At 43.2% G+C, this 22,310-nt stretch overlaps 1 protein-coding gene across 1 annotated transcript; it reads left to right on the forward strand.

The window, feature by feature from the left end:
* The first annotated feature begins 4,592 nt into the window (after positions 1 to 4,592).
* On the forward strand, positions 4,593 to 22,310 carry LOC146576181 (cytochrome P450 2K1-like). The gene is made up of 9 exons (XM_085271260.1): positions 4,593 to 4,828; positions 5,362 to 5,512; positions 5,601 to 5,750; positions 9,933 to 10,093; positions 10,706 to 10,885; positions 10,968 to 11,121; positions 11,974 to 12,155; positions 21,255 to 21,396; positions 21,502 to 22,310. Exons 1-9 carry the CDS (start codon positions 4,628 to 4,630, stop codon positions 21,687 to 21,689), a joined length of 1,509 nt encoding a protein of 502 aa, XP_085127386.1. The 5' UTR covers positions 4,593 to 4,627; the 3' UTR covers positions 21,690 to 22,310.

Genomic DNA, 22,310 nt, shown 5'->3' on the forward strand with positions numbered 1-22,310 from the left:
GTCCCCGGGCCCTCCAGCGAAGACAGACGGAGGCTGAAGCGGTCCTCGGACCCTCCAGCGAAGACAGAAGGCCGAAGCTGTCCCTCCTTCGGACCCTCCAGCGATCCCGGACGAGCCCCCATATGTTACACCCCGGCCTAGGCAACCGGGGTGCAACGTAGAAAAACAAAGATAAGGAAAATAAAACCACGAAGGCTCTCCACCAAAATCCCAAAACGAAAATATCCCATGACGAAAGTATTAACAAACCCATTCACAACTATTTACAACAGACTATTTATTTACAACAAAACACCAAACTATTTACAACACGGGGGAGATCGCGACCATGACACACTGAAACACAGGGTTTAAATACATAGAGGGAGCAATCAGGGAATGGACCACAGGAGGGAAACACAGCTGGGGCAAATTAGAACTGACGAGACAGGGAAAATGTAAACTGAACACACTAAGATAACACAGACTTTCAAAGTAAAGCAGGAAATACACAAGTCATGCAAAAACAAAACACTGACACACCGAAACGTAACACCAATCCAGCCACGGGCCCATCCATCTGGCCCATCAAGACTCACTCTCATTTCATCAGTCCATAAAACCTTAGAAAAACCAGTCTCGAGATATTTCTTGGCCCAGTCTTGACGTTTCAGCTTGTGTGTCTTGTTCAGTGGTGGTCGTCTTTCAGCCTTTCTTACCTTGGCCATGTCTCTGAGTATTGCACACGTTGTGCTTTTGGACACTCCAGTGATGTTGCAGCTCTGAAATATGGCCAAACTGGTGGCAAGTGGCATCTTGGCAGCTGCACGCTTGACTTTTCTCAGTTCATGGGCAGTTATTTTGCACCTTGGTTTTTCCTGTTGACTATTTTTTTCCCCTTTTTTCTTTTGTGTCCCGTTTGGATCTTTAGCCATCAGAATTGTTGTCTTGAGGCCAAGAAAGATGCCAAGCGGATTTATTTTACCAAGTGGATCATCATGGCCTTGCCATATTGGTCCATTTGATTGATCTGTATTATAATTATGAATTTATTTTATTTTCAGTTGCTGCAAACGGGACAGAGATGACTGGGGGATAGGACAGGGAGAAAGAATGAAAGAAAGAGAGGGAGAGAAAGAAAACCAAAGGGGAGAAGAGACGGTGAGAAGGGGGGGAAGAAAGAAAAAGAAAGAAAAAAAGAAAAAAGAAAAACAAACAAAACACCTGGGTCACCTGTATGGAGAAAAAAAACAGAAGAGAAAGCAAACAACAAAGAGCAACATAATAAAAAAAACAGCACCATCACAATAAACTAGCTAGCAGTAGATAACAGTAGATACTAAATAATAAACGATATTGTGCAGCACGCAAGATAGACAGCGTACAATGTGCTTTGAGGCAGCAGCCAAGAAAGCTGTAGTCCGCGTCTGTGAACACCCGTGTGTACACCTGTGTGCATACCTGTGTGGATCAGCATGCTTGTATTCCAAAGGTTTCTCCATGTAACGATCTGCTAGGGAGTGTGGGGAGCCATAGCCCCGTTGCAGTGGTGTGCCCGCGGGCTCTGCCGGCAGCCAGCTGTGCCAGAGAGGACCGAGCTTCAGGCCCAGAGGCCTGAGGGCATCCCACCCCCCGGAAGGAGCCCAGCCCGGCCCCGCCAATCGGCCACCAGGAGTGAGCCGGTACATACATGAGCGCCCAGCCCCAGACGACAAGGACCACCAACACACCAACGTCTGAGGGCATCAGCCACCGGCAGGGAGTGTGGTGAGGGGAGATAGGCCTCCGTACTTTAGAGGGCCTGAGATGTACCCAGAGAGGTTGAGTCTAAGACCCAACCTGACATATAGACACAGACGAACAGGACACAGACGTGCATTCCCACCCCATATGCACAACCAAATACTCGGCACTCACCCAACGTGTAGACAGACACAAATAGACACTGCACAGACAGTCGCACTCCCCAAACATACTCTATATCCCAGGTCCAGGTACCCCCGCCCTCAGAGGGGCAAGCCACACCTAGACCCAGGAGATGTAACCCTTCTCTCTGGGGTGGAGGCAAGCGGACCACCTCCTGCAGTAGCAGGGAGGCCCACTGATTTTGCCTTTTCTCCTGCACAGTGACATAATAGACATAAGCCTGGTGCTCAACAAAGTAGCAGTTTAGAATCAACAGACATGTGATGAGGAATATGTTTCTGTGACACCACGGGCACACAAACAGCCTAGTGAACTAGAAGCTGATAGCATGCAGTGGTTATCCTCCAAAACCACCAAATCGCCTGCACACATCTTCATGTCCTCATCTTTGCTACATGTTAATAAGATGTGTATGTGGCAGCACGAGGTGAGAATAAAGTAAATGCTCTTCACAGTTTAAAAGACAACGCCACTCTGGGAATTTCACCCAGAGAATACTGGAAGTAACACTAATCACCAAGAAGGCAGTTAGGTTTGTTATACTCAGTACAGAGACGAGGTTCAATGATAAAACAAGTTGACAATTTATTAATAATTATTTAAAACACTGTATAAAAGCACAATCATAAATATTCAAATACAAATATGCTTAAAAAGGTATTCAGAGCTGAGGCTTACCAGTGGAGGGGCAGGGATGCCACGCACAAACTCAAAAAAAGAAAACACACCAAGACACAAGTGCAACACAAAATCACACACTCACACTAATAAACTAAACAAGGCAGGTGTGTACACTCGAAGGATCCCACCACCAAGGCACCCTAGTCTCCTCCACGTCGGCACTCCGCATCTGAATAAAAGAAACAAAGAAATGTTAATATATTACAACAAAAATAATATGTAGCACTGGGGGATAACCCAACTGCAGGACCACACTGGTGATCTGCAGCTAGAAAAAGGGCCTCCCACCAGTGACGTAACAAAAATCAAAACTACAAATCAAAACAACAGAAAAACAACATACAATCTAGATAAAACTTTAAAATCAGGAGCAAACGGAATCGCCGTATTGCTCCAACTTGCCGTCTGCCCGACTATAAGTTAATCATCCGGTCAATTAACATGTACGCCAGCTGACTCTCATAACCGGCATGCATATGGCCGCTGTCCACGCCGACGTCCACTTTAAAAAGCTGGCAGCAGCAGGAACAGAAACCTCGCAACGGGAACAGACGGTAAAAGCAAAGCAAAGCAAAGCAGCAGCACTTCACTTAGCGTGGCGTTGCGTAAAACTAAGGCCCACACTTCCGAGTAAAGCGCGTCATGAAACATGAGCAGAGTGGCTCATAGGAGGCTTCTACAGCTATGACCAGCCGCGATGGAGGCTTCAGAATGATTTCTGCAACACCAAAGGGAAGTCAGGTGACCAAAAAGGAGATCACAGGTAAGCGATCCAGGAATGCTCAGATGGCCACTATTTATACTAGCGCCCCCTAATGCGCCAGGCTGAAAGTGGGTTGAACCAAGGAATAACATTCATCCTGCCACATGTACATGAAGTGTTCCTGAGGTTATCCAATTAATTCATAGTTTCAGATGACTGTGAAAATAAATACGTTCATGTTCATTAAAGGTGTTAAGCACAGGCTAAACTGTGTGGCTACAGTAGGCAATATTGTGATTGTGGTCCATGTAACTCATGATTCTCAAAGAATGCTTTAATTTAAATAAAACAATGTTTGATTCTGGCATTAATCATCACTTTTGCACTCTGGTTACTATACTCTTAAAGGATGTGTTAAAAATGTTAAACTAGTAGCTCAGTAATTGTGTGTTGGCCCTGTCTTCAGCTAAATAAATTAAGTATTGTATTTTTACTATGCAAACTGAATCAATGTCATATCTAGTTTTCAGTCTTTTTCACAATCCTGCCTTCATTATAATTTTACCAAATCAAATATTTCATGACTGAACTAAGGCAATGCATTTAAAGTGAAATTAGATAATGAAATAAATGAAAACACACAATAATCAAAATACACATGTTGGAAAAATTAATCAAATTCTGCCCAGCAACCTGACATACCAGTGGCAGGAAGCGGGAGTCTTTTGTTCAAGACAATGAGTCAAATATAGGATGCATGGCACTGTATGCTGGCAGGCCCTGCAGTGATGGCACCCTCTGCAGGCACAGATGCTCTACAAAAGGGGTGTCGAACTCGAGAGCCAGTGTCCTGCAGGTTTTAGATCTCACCCTGGGTCAAAACACCTGAGTCAAATGATTAGTTCATTACCAGGCCTCTGGAGAACTTGTTGAGGAGGTAATTTTGCCATTCAAATCAGCTGTGATGGATCAAGGACACATCTAAAAACCTGCAGGACACTGGCCCTCGAGGTCTAGAGTTCGACACCTGTGCTCTACAAGAATTGTCACTGCTGGATCCATGCTGCAAACCTCAAACCCCATGCTCTGAATCTGATCCAAACAAGTTCAGACTGAGCTCACCTAAACTGCCCTCTGATCACTCAGCATTCCCATGGCCCCAGTGGCTGGGGCTGGGCCTGTGTGTAAATAGCAATAGTCTCAGTAGGCCAGAGTCTGACTGGCTGTTATCCAAACAAGGCATGTCTGTGTTGTTAATGTTTAATATCGGTTTGACAATAACCATAAAGTCTGTTGAAACACAAGTGTAAGGCAGACTACTCTTGTTTCTAGGTCAGTATGGCTGCAATGGAAGATTTTTTACTACATACTCCGAATGTAACATCTCTGGTCATCACAGTTGTGATCTTACTTGCTTTCTATCTAATATGCACCAAACTTGCTTCTGAGAGAAACTACCCTCCAGGTCCCACGCCACTGCCGCTGTTTGGCAATTTGCTACAGTTGAATCGTCAGCCGCTTCACATTGCGCTCTATGAGGTATGCAAAAAATCAAATACAGTGCTTGACAAAATTATTAAGCCACCATACAATGTAAAGATTATACTTCAACTGCTCTAAAATAACAGCATTGGCTATTACCAAAATCTTTTTTGAATGTTTCTGTAATTAAACTGACATTCCATGCTAAACTATAATTTATTATATATTTTTTAAAGCAGATGCTAATTTACGATTATTTACTTGAATTCCTGAACAAAAAATGTTTGTGCGGTTGAAAGTTCTCTTTGAACAATTTCTTACTTCTCCGAGGAGTCCAGTGTGCCCGCTCAAATTTTGGTATAAAACTTTGAATTGAATTTGCCTAATAAATAACAATTGAATTCTAAGTTTTAAACAAGTTTTTGACAGACTTCTAAAATTTAAAAAAATTCACGACATAAAGTTTTTTTGTTTGACGCAGTGTTTGTTGGCAAAGGCAAACAGATTTATTATTAAATGCTACAATTTATTTCCACTCAGATGTGGAGAAACTTAAAAACTTTTGTCTCCTTGTGTTTTACTCACTTCAGCTGTCCAAGAAGTATGGCCCAGTATTCACTGTCCATTTGGGGCCCAAAAAGACAGTGGTGCTGGCAGGTTACAAGACGATCAAGCAAGCTGTTGATGCCTTTTCAGACAAAGAAATACTTCCAATTATTAGTGACTTAAAATTAACTCATGGTGGGTGGAAAAAATGTTTTTCTGTGTGTGTATATTGAGGTTTCTTTTTAATATTTGCTTTTCTTCTGGTACTTGAAAAATTCTCTAGGAATTGTTTTTGCCAGTGGAGATTCATGGAGAGAGATGAGGCATTTTGCATTAACAAACTTAAAAGAGTTTGGAATGGGAAAGACGGCAATCGAAGAAAAAATCATAGAGGAGTCTGAGTGCCTGATTGAAGTATTTGAAGAAAAAAAAGGTAACACACCTTTTGACACATTAACTTTTGCTAATAGCTCTGTTTTTACAAATCAGTCTTAAATTTGTATTCATTCATTTAAAATTGTAATTGTAACTCCGAAATGACAACACAGGCACGGCTTCTTCAAGACGGGCGCTTCGTTGCATTTATTGAATGCCGTGAAAAAACACAAAGGCTTTAAGCGCTTCAGTCTATCAAAAGTAACACTTGTGTTTTAACAACAAAAAAAATTACCTTGTGGCCATCTGCCACTTCTAAGGGCCACTGGAAAAAAAATCTGAGAAAAAAGTCAGAATTCTGACTTTAATTTCAGAATTCTGACTTTAATCTCAGAATTCTGACTTTAATCTCAGAATTCTGACTTTTCTGAGAAAAAAGGGGAGACTGGGGACATTGAGTCCGAATGGACCATGTTCAGCGTCTCCATTGCCGAAGCTGCTGCATTGAGCTGTGGCCGCAAGGTGGTTGGTGCCTGCCGTGGTGGTAATCCCCGAACCAAATGGTGGACACCAGAGGGGAAGGGGGCCACCAGGCTGAAGAAGGAGTCCTATCGGGCTTGGTTAGCCTGTGGGACTCCTGAGGCAGCTGACAGGTATCGACAGGCCAAGCGGAATGCGGCTCGGGCAGTGGCTGAAGCAAAAACTCGGGTGTGGGAGTGTCATGGTCTCCGTGCCTGCCCGGTCGGCCCCACAAGGCTACAATTGCTGTTTCTGTTCTCTCCCTCTCTGCCTGGGCGGAGCTCACTGTGGGCTCCTGCCCTTGGCCCACACACACACCTGACAACACTCACCCATCATCACCGGGAGGCTGGAACACAGATCCTCTCGTCGCTGGATGATTGTACCCCTAACGTTAGTGTTCTCACAGCTCTTGTGCTTCATATTCGTGATTTGTGATTAGTTGGTGACCTGCCTTCTCGTCTGCCTCAGATCTCTCTCCCCCCCCCCCGGGACCTGCGACCTCCCTGCTGCGGGAACGTGTGTGAGTGTGAGCGAAGAAGACGTGAGCGAGTTACCCTGTGATTCCCCCGGAGTTTTGGATCCCTTCACTGTACATATATTGCACTGGCACTGTAAATAAACTACACCTTGGAGATACCTTACCGCTCTGCGTTTGAATCCCTGTACCAGATCGTGACAGGGAGGAGTTCGGAGAGGCCATGGAAAAAGACTTTCGGACTGCCTCGAAGAGATTCTGGCAAACCGTCAGGCGTCTCAGGAGGGGAAAGTGGTGCTCTACCTGCACTGTGTATAATGCTGGCGGAGCGCTGCTGACGAAGACTGAGAAAATTGTCAGGCGGTGGAAGGAATACTTCAAGGACCTCCTTAATCCCACTGACACGTCTTCCGAGGAGGAAGCAGAGTCTGGGGATGAGGGGAATGACCCGCCAATTTCTGGGGGCGAGGTCACTGAGGCAGTTAAACAACTCCTTGGTGGCAGAGCCCCTGGTGTTGATGAGGTCCGCCCCGAGTTCCTGAAGGCTCTGGATGTTGTAGGGCTGTCCTGGTTGACACTCCTCTGCAATGTTGCGTGGAGATCAGGGGCAGTACCTGTGGACTGGCAGACCGGGGTGGTGGTCCCCATCTTTAAGAAGGGGGACCGGAGGGTGTGTTCCAACTACAGGGGGATCACACTCCTCAGCCTCCCTGGGAAAGTCTATGCCAGGGTGCTGGAAAGGAGAGTTCGTCTGCTAGTCGAACCTCGGATACAGGAGGAACAATGCGGTTTTCGTCCTGGTCGCGGAACACTGGACCAGCTCTTTATCCTCTCGAGGATACTTGAGGGTGCATGGGAGTTTGCCCAACCAGTCTACATATGTTTTGTGGACTTGGAGAAGGCATTCGACCGTGTCCCTCGGGGTGTCCTGTGGGAGGTGTTGCGGGAATATGGGGTGTCTGGCCCATTGCTACGGGCCATTCGATCCCTATACAACCGTTGTAAGAGCTTGGTTCGCATTGCCGGCAATAAGTCGGACTCGTTCCCGGTGGGTGATGGGCTCCGCCAGGGCTGCCCTTTGTCTCCGGTTCTGTTCATAATTTTTATGGACAGGATTTCTAGGCGCAGCCAAGTGGCGGAGGGCTTTCGCTTTGGTGGCCTCAGAATCTCATCTCTGATTTTTGCGGATGATGTGGTTCTGTTGGCTTCATCGGGTGAGGGCCTCCAGCTCACACTGGAACGGTTCGCAGCCGAGTGTGAAGCAGCGGGAATGAGGATCAGCACCTCCAAATCTGAGGCCATGGTTCTCAGCCGGAAAAGGGTGGAGTGCCCACTCTGGGTCGGGGATGAGTTCCTGCCCCAAGTGGACGAGTTCAAGTATCTCGGGGTCTTGTTCGCGAGTGATGGGAGAAGGGAGCCGGAGATCGACAGACGGATTGGGGCTGCAGCTGCAGTAATGCAGACGCTGCACCGGTCCGTCGTGGTGAAGAGGGAGCTGAGTGTAAAAGCAAAGCTCTCAATTTACCGGTCGATCTACGTCCCTACCCTCACCTATGGCCACGAGCTGTGGGTAGTGACCGAAAGAACGAGATCGCGGATACAAGCGGCAGAAATGAGCTTCCTCCGAAGGGTGGCTGGCCTCTTCCTTAGAGATAGGGTGAGAAGTTCGGCCATCCGGGAGGGGCTCAGAGTAGAGCAGCTGCTGCTCCACATCGAAAGGAGCCAGCTGAGGTGGTTCGGGCATCTGACAAGGATGCCCCCTGGGCGCCTCCTGGGTGAGGTGTTCCAGGCATGTCCCACCGGGAGGAGGCCCCAGGGCAGACCCAGGACACGCTGGAGAGATTATATCTCTTGGCTGGCCTGGGAACGCCTTGGTGTTCCCCCGGATAAGCTGGAGGAGGTGGCTGGGGAGAGGGAGGTCTGGGCCTCTTTGCTTAGGCTGCTGCCCCCGAAACCCGGCCTCAGATAAAGCGGATGAAGATGGATGGATGGATGGACAATACAATTATATGAAAATATCTTGAACAGCTGGTAGACTAACCAGGCTTTTGCAGATAGCTCGCTGAACTCCTTAGTGCAATTATTAAATGTGGGCTCACAGCCTATATTATCACGCAAAACCTCGCGATAATAGCGGTGTAACAAAAACTTGTTCTTTGTGACAAGATAAACATGTCTCTTGTACAAGAAAACGCACCTTTACAATATTGTCCACAGAAATGTACAAGCAAGAACATTTTAACTGCTGGAACCATCTATTAAACATCTTTATACATAAGCCATTTCTGTGACACTAGCAATTACCATTTAATCAACACATTGCAGCTACAGGAACAGCTTGGCCATTGAAACTCATGCCATGAAACTCCCAGCGCACACTTTTGTGCTGGTGTTAATGCCGTTATGAAGTTTGGAACTCTGTACTTATTGAGTCGGCACAGGGCAATAACTAGCATTTTTAATGATTTTTACGTACTATGTAACTCAGCACTCGCATTGTGCAACCACATTCTGTAACATTCCCCGATAGTCTAAGGAGCTTCAAAAGAAAAGCGTCTTGACTTATGACCCTTCCCTTTATGCAATACCCGACACTGGGTAACAGAGGCACCAGATCCCGATTTATTTAACTCGATTTTCTCAGGCAAATTAGTCATTAACCAGGGATGTTGGTACACATTCTGCTCTTCAAACTTGTACACTTTAACTTATTTGAACAGGTTGTTGGCTTTAAATTCAAGGTTCAAGGTTCTTTATTTGTCACATGCATAGTTATACAAGTATAACACACAGTGTAATGTAGCCTGACACGCTCCTCGACATGTGCAAAAATGGGGGGGGGGGGGGGTGAGGGTAGAGGAAGAACATACACATATATATATATATATGAAATTCAAGACAAATATGTTTATAAACAACATTGAAAACAATTTCAGTTTAATGAAATGTGATTTGTAATTCACAGCAATTAAGATTGTGTGACTGAATGACTGCAAAATGCATGACTGCATTTATTTTGTTATTTTCATTTTACTCATAGTCCCAACTTAGCGCTTTCATAAAATGGTAGTTATACATTCATCCCTGGTTGGAGACCTTGAGCAAACATATCAGGAAGGGCTGTGTTGTAACACACAAAACAAACTTGTTCCTGCATCCTGCCTTTGTGAACGTTTATTACCTGAGGCTTCTAGTTCTTACTGTGTTGGTCCTTAAATAAAAACACCTTCCTTTTTCTGTCAGGTAAGGCCTTTGACAGTGCTGAGGCTGTGAATGCTGCTGTTTCCAATATCATCTGTTCGATTGTTTATGGTAAAAGATTTGAATATGATGACCCAGAGTTCAGAGTGATGGTGAGTCGAGCTATTAGGAATACTCAACTCCTGGGCTCTGCTTCAGTGCAGGTATGATAACAATCTGACAGAAACAGTTCTTCACATCCTCACTCCCCTGTCACTTGTCAGGTTATTTTGCTGCTCACTGCTACTTACTACTACTCCTTTACATGTTTGTAATTATTTGTCTTTTTGTTTTGTTTTTTGTCTTCTTTCTAGTACCTAGTCTAGTTTCCATTGCTTATAACCTGTTGGAATGGTTTTAGAACCCTTCTTATTGTCTGCCTGTTTGCCTTTCCGACTGCTGACCTCATGAGCCTGATTAACCTTTGATTAAAAATGTAGATTTTGTCTTGCTCTTGTCTCCTGTGTTCTAAGTTCAGTAGATCAGCATTACTATTTACCTTTAGTCAAAATGCAGTTTTAGTGTAAATTCAGAATGTTAAAAGAAGACATTAAGGCCAATAGTATTTAGTCATTACAAAGTATCTGCAAAGTCATAACCATGTCATCCATGCCCTGCCACGAACAGGATTTGAGGTTCTCTTATCTAAATCGAAGATTAATAGCAACAGGATATCATGTCCAGTTATGCAGTTTTCTATAATTAAACATATAAATACAATGTATTTGTTAAACTGGTAATGTGTGGTGAATCTAACTTTCTTGTTTATTCAACAGTTGTATAACTACTTTCCAATGCTGTTCAGTTGGGTTAAAGCCCGCAAAGAGCTGATAGAGAATGCCTTTGCTAATAGAAGACAGATCGCAGCATTGATCAAAGGTTTAGAGGACACCCTTGATCCACAGATGTGCAGAAGTTTGGTGGATTCATTTCTCGCTCGGAAGATTCAGCTTGAGGTAAGACCTAAATTTGATTAAATACCTTTCCAAAGTAATCTTATTACTGAGACTCATTTCTTCCCTTTTTTCTACTTGTAAGGCATCTGGAAATATAGATAAAAATATAAGTTCTCACTATCACGAAGACAACCTACTGATTACTGTTGTCAACCTATTTACTGCTGGCTCAGAATCTACATCTGTTACTATAAGATATGGCTTAATGCTCATGGCCAAGTACCCTGAAATACAAGGTAAGAAATATAATACACTTATTTACTGGTGATGCTTCATTCACCAGATATCTGGGCAATGTGGAAATGAAACAAAGGTATTTTAAGTGAAAAGAAAGAAAAATCAAAAAACAACATTTTCATAAAATTTAGACCAGGTTATGCAGCTTTTTCTAACAGGGGAAGAAAAGATGGTGAGAACCACTTACGTCAAATAAAAAGCAAATGTGAGAAATGATTTAGAACAAAAACACAGTCCTACCCATGGGCAAATAGCCATTGTCTAGTAACCCAGAATACTGTCAAACTGGCTCTCTGGCAATACTCATCATTTCCACTCCCTGGTCTATTTACTTATTAGATTACTACCTACTACTGGGTAAGAATAAGATGGTGGCAGATAAAGAAGGTCGGAAAAAACAATACCAAACACAAAACCAATAACAAACCACAGTAGGCTTGCCATGGCTTCACCGGGAAGGAGTTCACTGTATATTGTGAGGATATATTAGCAATCAAGAAATTGAAGCATATAAAACATAATCAACTGTTTCTCTTTTAAAGTATGTTCTTCATTTTATTTATGAAAGAACTAAATCTCATGACTTCCAAAAACTTATACGATCACATTTGGATATAATTTGTCCAAAATCTGAATTTTTGTTCGACCATTAGTCATTGCTATTCTGACTAACATAGGTTTGCTAGATGTCCCTTTTACTTAGCTCCAGCAGTGTGCAGAATACTGCAGATATAAATATGAATTCAAACCTAACAGCAAATTAATAAATTGCTCTTAAATAGAATAATTTGTGTAACAACACTACTACAGTTTCAATCATTACTTGGTTTGTTTTTTTGTTCTTTTTGTAGACAAAGTCCAGGAGGAACTGGATCAGGTAGTAGAAAATCGCCAGGTCCGAGTGGGAGACAGAAAGAGCCTGCCGTTCACTGACGCTGTCATCCATGAAATACAAAGAGTGATTAATACTACGCCTTTTATTGTACGTTGCGTTTCACAAGATGTCACCTTTCAGTCCTACTTCATCAAGAAGGTAAAACAAAAGTCAAACAGTCCCAGTTCTGAACCAATTAGTGACACTGTACACGTCTACATTTTTATTTTTTTTTTTAAAAATGACACGTGAGTGCAGAACAAACAGCATCAAGAGTAACATGAAACTAACACACTGGGCTCTATAGGACCCTCACCAAGACGTACAGGCTACTATGTAGGATAATGACTTTTGTTCAGACTTCACTGTAAAATCTAATTAGTTCCCAGAACTCAAAAGCATTAAGGAAACCCGTTGCCTCAAAAAAATTGAGTAAAGCTTAGCTAAAAATGACTAAATTAGGACAACTTATTTATTTTGAGTACTCTGTACAAGCTCATTTGTTCCCAGAACTCAAAAAATTGGATCAAGTTTACTTAAGATGACTCATTTTGAGTACACTGTACAGCCTTGTTAGTTCCCAGAACTCAATAAAATTAAGGAAACTCGTTGCCTCAAAAAACTAAGTAAAGCTTACTTAAGATGACTGTTAGGACAACTTATACATTGCAAGTCTGCAGTATTAAGAATAACTTGATATTTCTGACTGTACAATACTAATTGTTTACCTACTGACAAACATTTCAAGTTCAACTAAATGAAAAAACAATTTGTGGTACCATGAATATGATTAAAAATAATTAACAACACTTTTTGTGATGATGTTAAAATTAAGTTTTATTTTCAAACATAACAAAGTATAACAGCCAACATACTGGACACTGTTCTGCTGAACAACAAACAATTATATTGCCATCACTGTTATAATCTCACAATGAAACAAAGTCTCAGATTTAATTATTCTGAAAATAAGTTTAGGCCTACCACAAGTTTGTTTTTTTTACTTACATTACTTATATAATCAAAATAAAATATTTGTTGTTCTGTCACAAATGCAGTCTCTAATTTAAACAACACATTTGTTTTGCATTCCAACACATGAGCTGGAATGTTGTATTATTTTAAGGATGGCTTGTTTCCAGTCCAGGCCTGAATGACTATCATGGATCGAGGTGATCCAAATGTAAGGTGCAGAAGAAAGTCTTTAACTTCCCTTAAGTACAGTGGATGTGGGTTGGAGATGCAATGAGCTTGAACCTGCAGGCAACCATCTTCACTGACCACACCATCTGTGACGGAGGACTCATCTCTCCTGTTGTCCTGCAAGCAAACAATCATATTTTTTGGAACATGAACTTAATTGTTTTCTTAAAACATTTTTTTCTGCATTTGGTATAAAACAGACTCAGATTTGGACAATCTCAGGCTCCCTCCCCACCGGAGAGGTGACATTCAATGTCCCAATTGTCAGTCTGGATAGCCGTGACCACCACCCAACATACAATAATGTCATGAAAGCATCATTTTAAAAAGGGCTATGCAAACATGGCCAATAACTTTAATTCTAATGATGTGCAAAATGATTTGAGCACAAAACAAATGTTGCTGTTAGAAAACTTGCAGACTTCACTATATACAGTTGTGAGGGACCAAGCAGCCAAAGCAAAGAGGACACAGGCAAAAAAATATCTTCAAAAAGGGTTTTCTTTATTTTAACCCTCAAAAAGTCCAAAATTAACAAAATTCAAAACCATACTTAGCAGGCCCATAAAACAGGTCAACTAAATATACTGTAACTCTACAAAAAGTAATTTCCAGAAACTTAAACAAAACAAAGTGAGACACAACTTAACTCACAAACTGACCTAATTACAAAGACACATGAGGGTAGCTTTTATAATGATTTGGCCAAACCATTTGAACACAATAGGGGGGAAAACAAAAACACACACTAATATTAACTAAGCACAGAATAACCTAACTAAACCTAAAACACCCCTGCTCCTGGTAAGCCCATGGTTGGTCCTGCTGAGCAGGCATTTTGTCCCCAGAGTCCTCAGCCACACCTTTTGCCCAGACAGGAAACAGCCACCGCCCAAACCCAGGTAACTCAAAGAAAGAGAAACATAATTAATATAACAAAACATTTTAGAAAAACCATACAATGCTACTATGTGCGCGCCTCATAATACCAGTGTTAGGTTTAACCAAATGATTAATGAATTATATTAATGAAGAATACTGCAAAGCAAAATAATAAAGTGAAAAATGGACTAATTTACCCCTGTGTGGCTGCTGCCATCACAACAGTGTAGACCCTCTAAACTAAGTTTGGGGGATGTGATCTTTCAAGAAATGCAGACCAAACTGTTTGTTTACTTACACAGCATGTCTTGTAGAATTAACTGGAGTCACCAGCAACAGCATAGTGCAGTCATATCTCAAGTCTAATAACAGAAGACATGAAAAGATCAGTACAGAATCAACTTCCCCAAACCAAAGCACAAATAAAACAATAAGTAAAACAGGTTGATCTAAAGTATGATTTAAGTCCAGCCTGATTAATATAAATGTCACTGACAGTTGCTAATATATTGGAAAACCAAAATGCTTACCACTGAGTTGATGTCTTTCTGTCCAACAACAAGAGTGCTGGTCCCAAGCCTCAAAGACAGTAAGAAGCAAGAGGGAGAAAAAGCAGAACATTTTTCAGAAACTGATTTGATCCTTAATGGCTGTGCAATCATTGTAACAGAGTTTGCTTATGTTGTTAAATAAAGTCTAGATTTCACATTAATAGATGCCACAGATGTTCAAAAGCTGCCACAAAGCATGAAAAAAAATGGACGTCTCCGAAAACGTCTGAGCATTTTTGCAAATATATGATGTCTTGATAAATTGAGCAGATATTTGAACTTTACACAGCTACATTCTCGCCTGAAAATATCTCAAAAGTTTATTTTGTGACCCAGAAAAAATACGTTTTTTAGCCGTGCTCCTCCGCCATTGCCTCGCAACCGTGGCCAACAAATGCGATCTGCCTTTTCCCCAGACTACCCTTTCTGGGTCACAAAATAACCTTTAAGATATATTCAGCCGAGAATGTAGCTGTGTAATGCTCAAATATCTACTTAATTTATCAAAATATCACATATTTGCAAAAATGCTTCCAAGTTTTCGGAGAGCTCTGTTATCCACCAGAGCAAAAGCTGACCGGGAGGTCAAGGCTTGATAGAGTCCGCGAGCAAAGCTAACTCCTGGCATATTGTTTTCAACCCCCCCCTGCGGTCTTTTGCTACTCAGGTTAAACATGATATTGATATATATCTATATCTCTATCTATAGATAGATATAGAGATAGATATCTATATAGAGATAGATGTATAGATATCTATATATCTATATCTATATATTAGGGGTACAACGATACTCGTATTGATATTGAACCGTTCGATACAGTGCTTTCGGTTCGGTACGCATATGTATCAAACAATACAAAATTTGTAATTTATTTGATCAACTTTCCTTCTGACGATGCTGTCTGTGTAAAGCGCTCAGTGAATCTGCGTTCGACTACTCCGCCTAGGCTGCACTGTCGAGCACAGATCCACTGAGCGCTCAACACAGACAGCATAGTCAGAAGGAAGAGCGCAGGGCAAGCCAGCGAGACAGAAGTTAAGCTCTCCTTGCAACATAGCAAATTGAACCTCCCCCACCCTCATTTAGATCTGGCGTTTGGAATTATTTTGGTTTTCATGTGACGTATGACCCTGAAGGTAAGCGTGTCATGGACTAAAGTAAAACAGTATGTTGGATGTGCCACGTAATGCTCAATTACATGGGTGGGAACTAGTGTGTTAGCACAGTTAGCTCGTTAACGTGTTGGCCGTCTAGCCCCACGCACAGGGCGATCAGGGGTAGCTCGTTAAAGGAGATTGCCGTGAGATTGCCTTGTTGTGGCGTTAACGTCATTTCAACGAGATTAACGCTGACAGCACTAGTGGGAACACAACGAATATGACTACACGTTTATGCTTCCCTAGTGCAAAGACAAGTGGAAGCAGACAAAAACAACAAGCATGCATGCTACAAACTTTACCCGAGTCATTTAGACAACCGTTAGCACATGATTCTCCTTATGGGGACCTGATATGTTTGATATTGTGGCGAGCTCAGACAAGGTGGAGAGGGAGGTGTCGTTTGGTCTTGCTTCCCGTGAGCTAGCCAGGGAGCACAGCCGTTTATTGACATCTGCAGAAGAACACTGCCGCTAGCTAACTGCTCAGCGCGGCAACAGCAGCAACAACAACAACACACAGGGCGCCCTCTGACCCCGGAAGGACACACCGTCGCAGCGAGAGGGCGTCACCCGTCACTATGGCAACATAAACAAAACACAACTGTAAAAAAACAGAACCCCGAACAGCCCTGACCCGCTACATAGCCCCCACCTAAGGGGTCAGTCGTCCCCGACGACCCCATTACCCCACACAAAGTCCTGCAAATGTCCAGGTGCCTTCTTTTGGCGCACCGGCCGGTCACAACCGGCGGGGGAAAAGTCACTCGGGTCAGAACATGGGGTGCCACCATCATCCCACTTCTGACACCAATGTGGCGAGCTCAGACAACGAGGAGACGGAGGTGTCGTTTGGTCTTGCTTCCCGTGAGCTAGCCAGGGAGCACAGTCGTTTATTGACATCTGCAGAAGAACGCTGCCGCTAGCTAACTGCTCAGCGCAGCAACCGCACAGCAACAACAACACACAGGGCGCCCTCTGACCCCGGAAGGACACACCGTCGCAGCGAGAGGGCGTCACCCGTCACTATGGCAACATAAACAAAACATAACTGTAAAAAACAGAACCCCGAACAGCCCTGACCCGCTACAATATGCTGCTGAGAATATAGCCCAGAAGAAGCGTATAGTATAGCTTTTATTTTGGAAAGAGCCATTTCTCTGTAATAAACTCTTTTCCAAAGATGAGTGATTCCTCAATCAGATACAGGGCTCGCAAAATCGCTAGCCCGACGTCCCGGGGCTAGCGACCCCACACCCCACCCCTAACGGCTGCACCTCCCGAAGAATTTCGTCTGGGCTCTTATCTCACTTTTTTATTTCAAACAATCAACAGAAAATTTCAGACATATTTTTATGTAAGGTTTTTAAGTAACATGAGCCCAGCCGCAGCAGCAACGCTAGGCTAACACTAACTAGCTAGCAAGATTATAAACCTGGTGCTAAACTAAGAGAAGCCACAAAATCAGTTTGAATAAGAGTAAACGTTTACTCACCAAGTCAGTGTATCAGGTAAAGATTCACAGCAATGAAAACAATAATATCTTGAGCTGACGCTTCTCCAGGTTTGCTCAACCTATTCCATAACCGGACTAACAAGGACTTTGCACGCTCTGCTGCCCTCTGCTTCACTGAAACCTGGCTCAGTGAGCGAGTCCCAGACGCTGTCTTAAATCTGCCGGGCTTCCAACTTCACCGGGCGGACCGCGAAACAGAGCTCTCAGGGCAAACAAAGGGTGGTGGAGTCTGCTTCTACATTAATGAAGGTTGGTGTACTGATGTCACAGTGTTACAGAAACACTGCAGCCCACACTTGGAAAGTTTTTTCATCAACTGTAAACCTTTTTATTCACCGCGGGAGTTTTCTTCCTCCATGCTGGTCGGAGTTTACGTCCCTCCACAGGCCAACGCGAACAACGCACTGTGCGAGCTGGCTGACCAGATTACTACCCTGGAGAGGAAATTCCCGGATTCCTTTACAATTATTCTTGGGGATTTTAACAGAGCAAACCTAAACTACGAACTCCCTAAATACAGACAGCATATAGACTGCCCCACCAGGGACAACATCATACTGGATCACTGCTACACCACTCTAAAAGATGCCTATCGCTCTGTGCCCCGGGCAGCTTTGGGACATTCTGATCACTGCATGGTCCATCTTATTCCAGTTTATAGGCAAAAACTCAAACGTGCCAAGCCTGTAGTCAAAACTGTGAAGAAGTGGACTAACGCAGCAAAGCAGGAACTGCAGGACTGTTTTGACTCCACTGATTGGACTGTTTTTGAAGCTGCATCTGAGAACCTAGATGAGCTCACGGACACTGTGACATCATACATCAGTTTCTGTGAAGACGTGTGTGTGCCAACAAAGACCTTTTGCACATGCAACAACAATAAACCATGGTTCACTCCTAAACTCCAACATCTTCGTAAGGCCAAGGAGGACGCCTACAGAAGTGGTGACAGGGTCCTGTACAAGCAAGCCAGGAACACACTGACCAAGGAGATCAAAGCAGCTAAAAGTATCTACTCCCAGAAGCTGGAAGAACGGCTCTCAGCCAACGACCCTGCGTCAGTGTGGAGGGGCCTGCAGGAAATCACCAGCTACAGACGCCACCCACCCACTATTGAAGCAAACAAAGACCTGGCCAACGAGTTAAACACTTTTGAGACGGACAGACTCCCACGCCCCACCCTCCCCTTCCCAGGGACATTGCTTCAGACATTGACCCCCAACACACCTTCCACCTCTCCCCCCTTCACCCTGCCCCTCCCCGATCAAAACTCAACGACCACCCCCACCCTCCCCAATCCAGACTCAACGACCACCACCACCCTCTCCAATCCAGACTCAACGACCTCCACCACACCTCTCACCCCCCTTTCCTCCTCCCTGAAACTCAGAATACACACTCAGGATGTGAGCCGACTATTCCAGAAACAGAAGCCCAGGAAAGCCCCCGGACCAGACGGCGTCTCACCCTCCTGCCTCAAAACCTGTGCTAAACAGCTGGCTCCCATCTTTACTCGCATCTTCAACAGATCCCTGGAGCTGTGTGAAGTTCCCTCCTGCTTCAAACGCTCCACCATCATCCCTGTTCCCAAGAAACCCACCATCACAGGACTGAATGACTACAGACCTGTCGCCTTGACGTCTGTGGTCATGAAATCCTTCGAACGACTGGTGTTAGCCCATCTGAAAAACATTACAGGCCACCAGCTGGACCCTCTGCAGTTTGCCTACCGGGCAAACAGGTTGGTGGATGATGCAGTGAACATGGGGCTGCATTACATCCTGCAACACCTTGGCCGCCCGGGAACTTATGCCAGGGTCCTGTTTGTGGACTTTAGTTCGGCTTTTAACACCATTGTGCCTGAACTTCTTTCCTCCAAACTCTCCCAGCTCAGCGTGTCACCAGCTACCTGTCAGTGGATCACCAGCTTCCTGACAGACAGAAAGCAACATGTGAGGCTGGGGGAGATCACCTCTGAAACCCGGTCCCTCAGTATTGGTGCCCCTCAAGGATGTGTCCTCTCACCACTACTGTTCTCCCTCTACACTAACGACTGCACCTCCAAGAACTCGGCTGTCAAACTCCTAAAGTTTGCAGATGACACCACTGTCATTGGCCTCATTCAAGATGGTGATGAGTCTGCATACCGGCAAGAAGTTGAGCGGCTGGTACTCTGGTGCAGTCAGCACAATCTGGAGCGGAACACTCTTAAGACTGTAGAGATGACAGTGGACTTCAGGAGACATCCCTCAACTCTGCTCCCCCTCACCATATCAGACAGCCCTGTGTCAACTGTGAAGACCTTCAAGTTCCTGGGTACAACCATCTCCCAGGACCTGAAGTGGGAGACCAACATCAACTCCATCCTCAAAAAGACCCAGCAGAGGATGTACTTCCTAAGACAACTGGGGAAGTACAGTCTTCCACAGGAGCTGCTGATCCAGTTCTACACTGCGGTCATTGAGTCTGTCCTGTGCTCCTCCATCACAGTCTGGTATGGAGCAGCCACTAAACAGGACAGGAGCAGACTGCAGCGGACTGAACGGGCAGCAGAAAGGATCATCGGCACCCCCCTGCCCTCCATCCAGGATCTGTACCTCTCAAGAACCAGGAAACGGGCAGTGAAAATCATCATAGACCCCTCACACCCTGCACACAGACTTTTTGATCTGCTGCCCTCTGGCAGACGGTACAGAAGCCTGCAGACCAGGACCACCCGACACAGGAACAGTTTCTTTCCCCTCGCCATCTCCCTTCTTAACAGTTGACCTGTCACACTGCTCCCACTGCCAGACTGCAACTGCACCTTATGTACATTTTGTAGTATTCATTCCACGTCATTCATTTCTGTATTTTATGTATAGAAGTTAGATTCGTTATTTATAGTTGGTTTACACAGCTTTGTGTATGTATGTGTAATGTGTATATATAGACACGTGTGTGTGTGTGTGTGTGTGTGAGAGAGAGAGATTTACATTGCTGTGCTTGAGAGCCACCATCTACCGGACCCAAATTCCCTGTATGTGTCTGCACATATACTTGGCCAATAAACACGATTCTGATTCTGATTCTGATAACAAATGCTGGCACCATGAACATGCGGACTGATCCGAGAGGGAGGACGACGGTAGTGACGGGGCATTTTCAAAACACATCTTTTATCCTTCCGCACTGAGAAGCAAAACTTCCATCTTACTTAGTTTTTCTAAGTTAAGACAACTCAAATAAATTGAGTTTATCAGCGGTTTTGCCTAAAAAGTACTGGTAACTTATTTAAATCGAGTTCTAATAACAAATTTATAAAAACTGAGTTCAGCCTATTTAATATTTTTAATTAAACACAATATTACATTTTACAGTGTTTAAGCTGTCGTTGTTCTCAAACTATAGTAGATCTTAGTCTGTTTATTTGGGGTTTTTTTTATTTTCATATCCATAAATTATCACAAGTTGAAATTTTAAATAAGATTTTAGTCTTAAAAAATCACTGAAAACTATGGGTGCTTACCCTATAGGTTATTTTTTTATTTTTTTTATTTAACAACAAATGTACTGAAATAAACAGTTACAATAAGAAAACAATAAGGAATGAATATATTGTATAACATTACTGCACAAAAGATACAAAAGGAACACAGGGGGAGGCTAAAATAACAAGAAAAACCCCTGACAAATGCAACTTGCTATAAATGTTTTTTTGTTTTTGTTTTAAAAAAAAAACAAAACTATGTAAAATGTACAACAAGTAATTAAACTCAGGACTTTTTTGTTGCCTAATATAGAAATAAACAGTTAATGAATACATATAAAGGAAGAAATTAGCTCAGCATACACATTATTGCTGTTTTGGTCATTTACAATATGAGTTAATTTTCGGAAACTTAAGTAAAATTTATTTCATGAGTGCTCTTAAGACAATGAGAAAGCAATCTTCTCCATATTTTAGGGAACCCCAGTGATTGGTCTGCTTTCATCAGCTCACTGTGATGAGAATAACTGGGAAAAGAGTTCTGCTTTTAATCCAGCCCATTTCCTGGATGAGAAAGGCAATTTTAGAAGGAGAGAGGCCTTTATCCCATTCTCTCTAGGTAAGTGTGTGGGTTCTTAACACAAAGAAATATAAGACTAAGACATAAAATCTAAGACAAACATTAAGATGGCTTAACAGTTTGCGATTCCCTGATTTCTTGCAGGGTCGAGGGTTTGTGCTGGAGAGAGTCTGGCCAAGATGGAGGTTTTCCTTTTCTTCGCTTCCCTCCTCCAGCGCTTTCGATTCACTCCTCCACCTGGAATGACTGGAGATGACCTGGATCTGACACCAGTTGTAGGGTTCACCCTCAGCCCTTTACCTCATAAGCTCTGTGCCATCAGCAGATTTTAAAGATTAAAAGTGTAGAACACACAAGTGCTATTTTTCTTTAACCATTTTGGTTACACAAAAACGCTAACAACAAGCTGTAGGAGTTTGATCTGCTTGTTCTTATCAAAGGTATTGTTGTCATTGTTAAAACCAAGTTTGCTGTTTTTAAACACACCTATCATAAATCCCCTGAGTGAAGTTTTTAAAATTTGGCTACAAACACCATGGAATCAGGGATGAATTAATTAGATTTTGGTGGTCTAAAGCCACTGTAACCTCATGAAACATTTTTGGCAATAAATCAAGAATTCAATAAAGAAGCAAGGATATTTTTATTATCCCTAAAGGACAATTTGTTGTTCAGACAGCAGAAATCACACAACCATCAAGCAAAATGCAATAAATGTACAAAAAAAGCAGGAGTAAGAACACAGGCTAGTATTCAATGTATTTGTCCTGTATAATGTTTGCAGTTAGATGGAAGCAACGTAAAACTGTCCTAACTTCAGAGTCCTAATCTTATGTGTACAGCTCAGAAAGGTCATTCAGGGTCAAATGGAAGCATATGTACAATATTTGGTTAATTTGACACATTTTACTGCATCTATTTCTACTTTCATTAAATTTTTCTCTCTTAGCTTT

This window comes from Mchenga conophoros, linkage group LG4, assembly GCF_057382185.1.
Source record: "Mchenga conophoros isolate Kocher_MC1m ecotype Shallow Benthic linkage group LG4, M_conophoros_male_GT1.1, whole genome shotgun sequence".
NCBI classification, from domain to species: Eukaryota; Metazoa; Chordata; class Actinopteri; order Cichliformes; family Cichlidae; genus Mchenga; species Mchenga conophoros.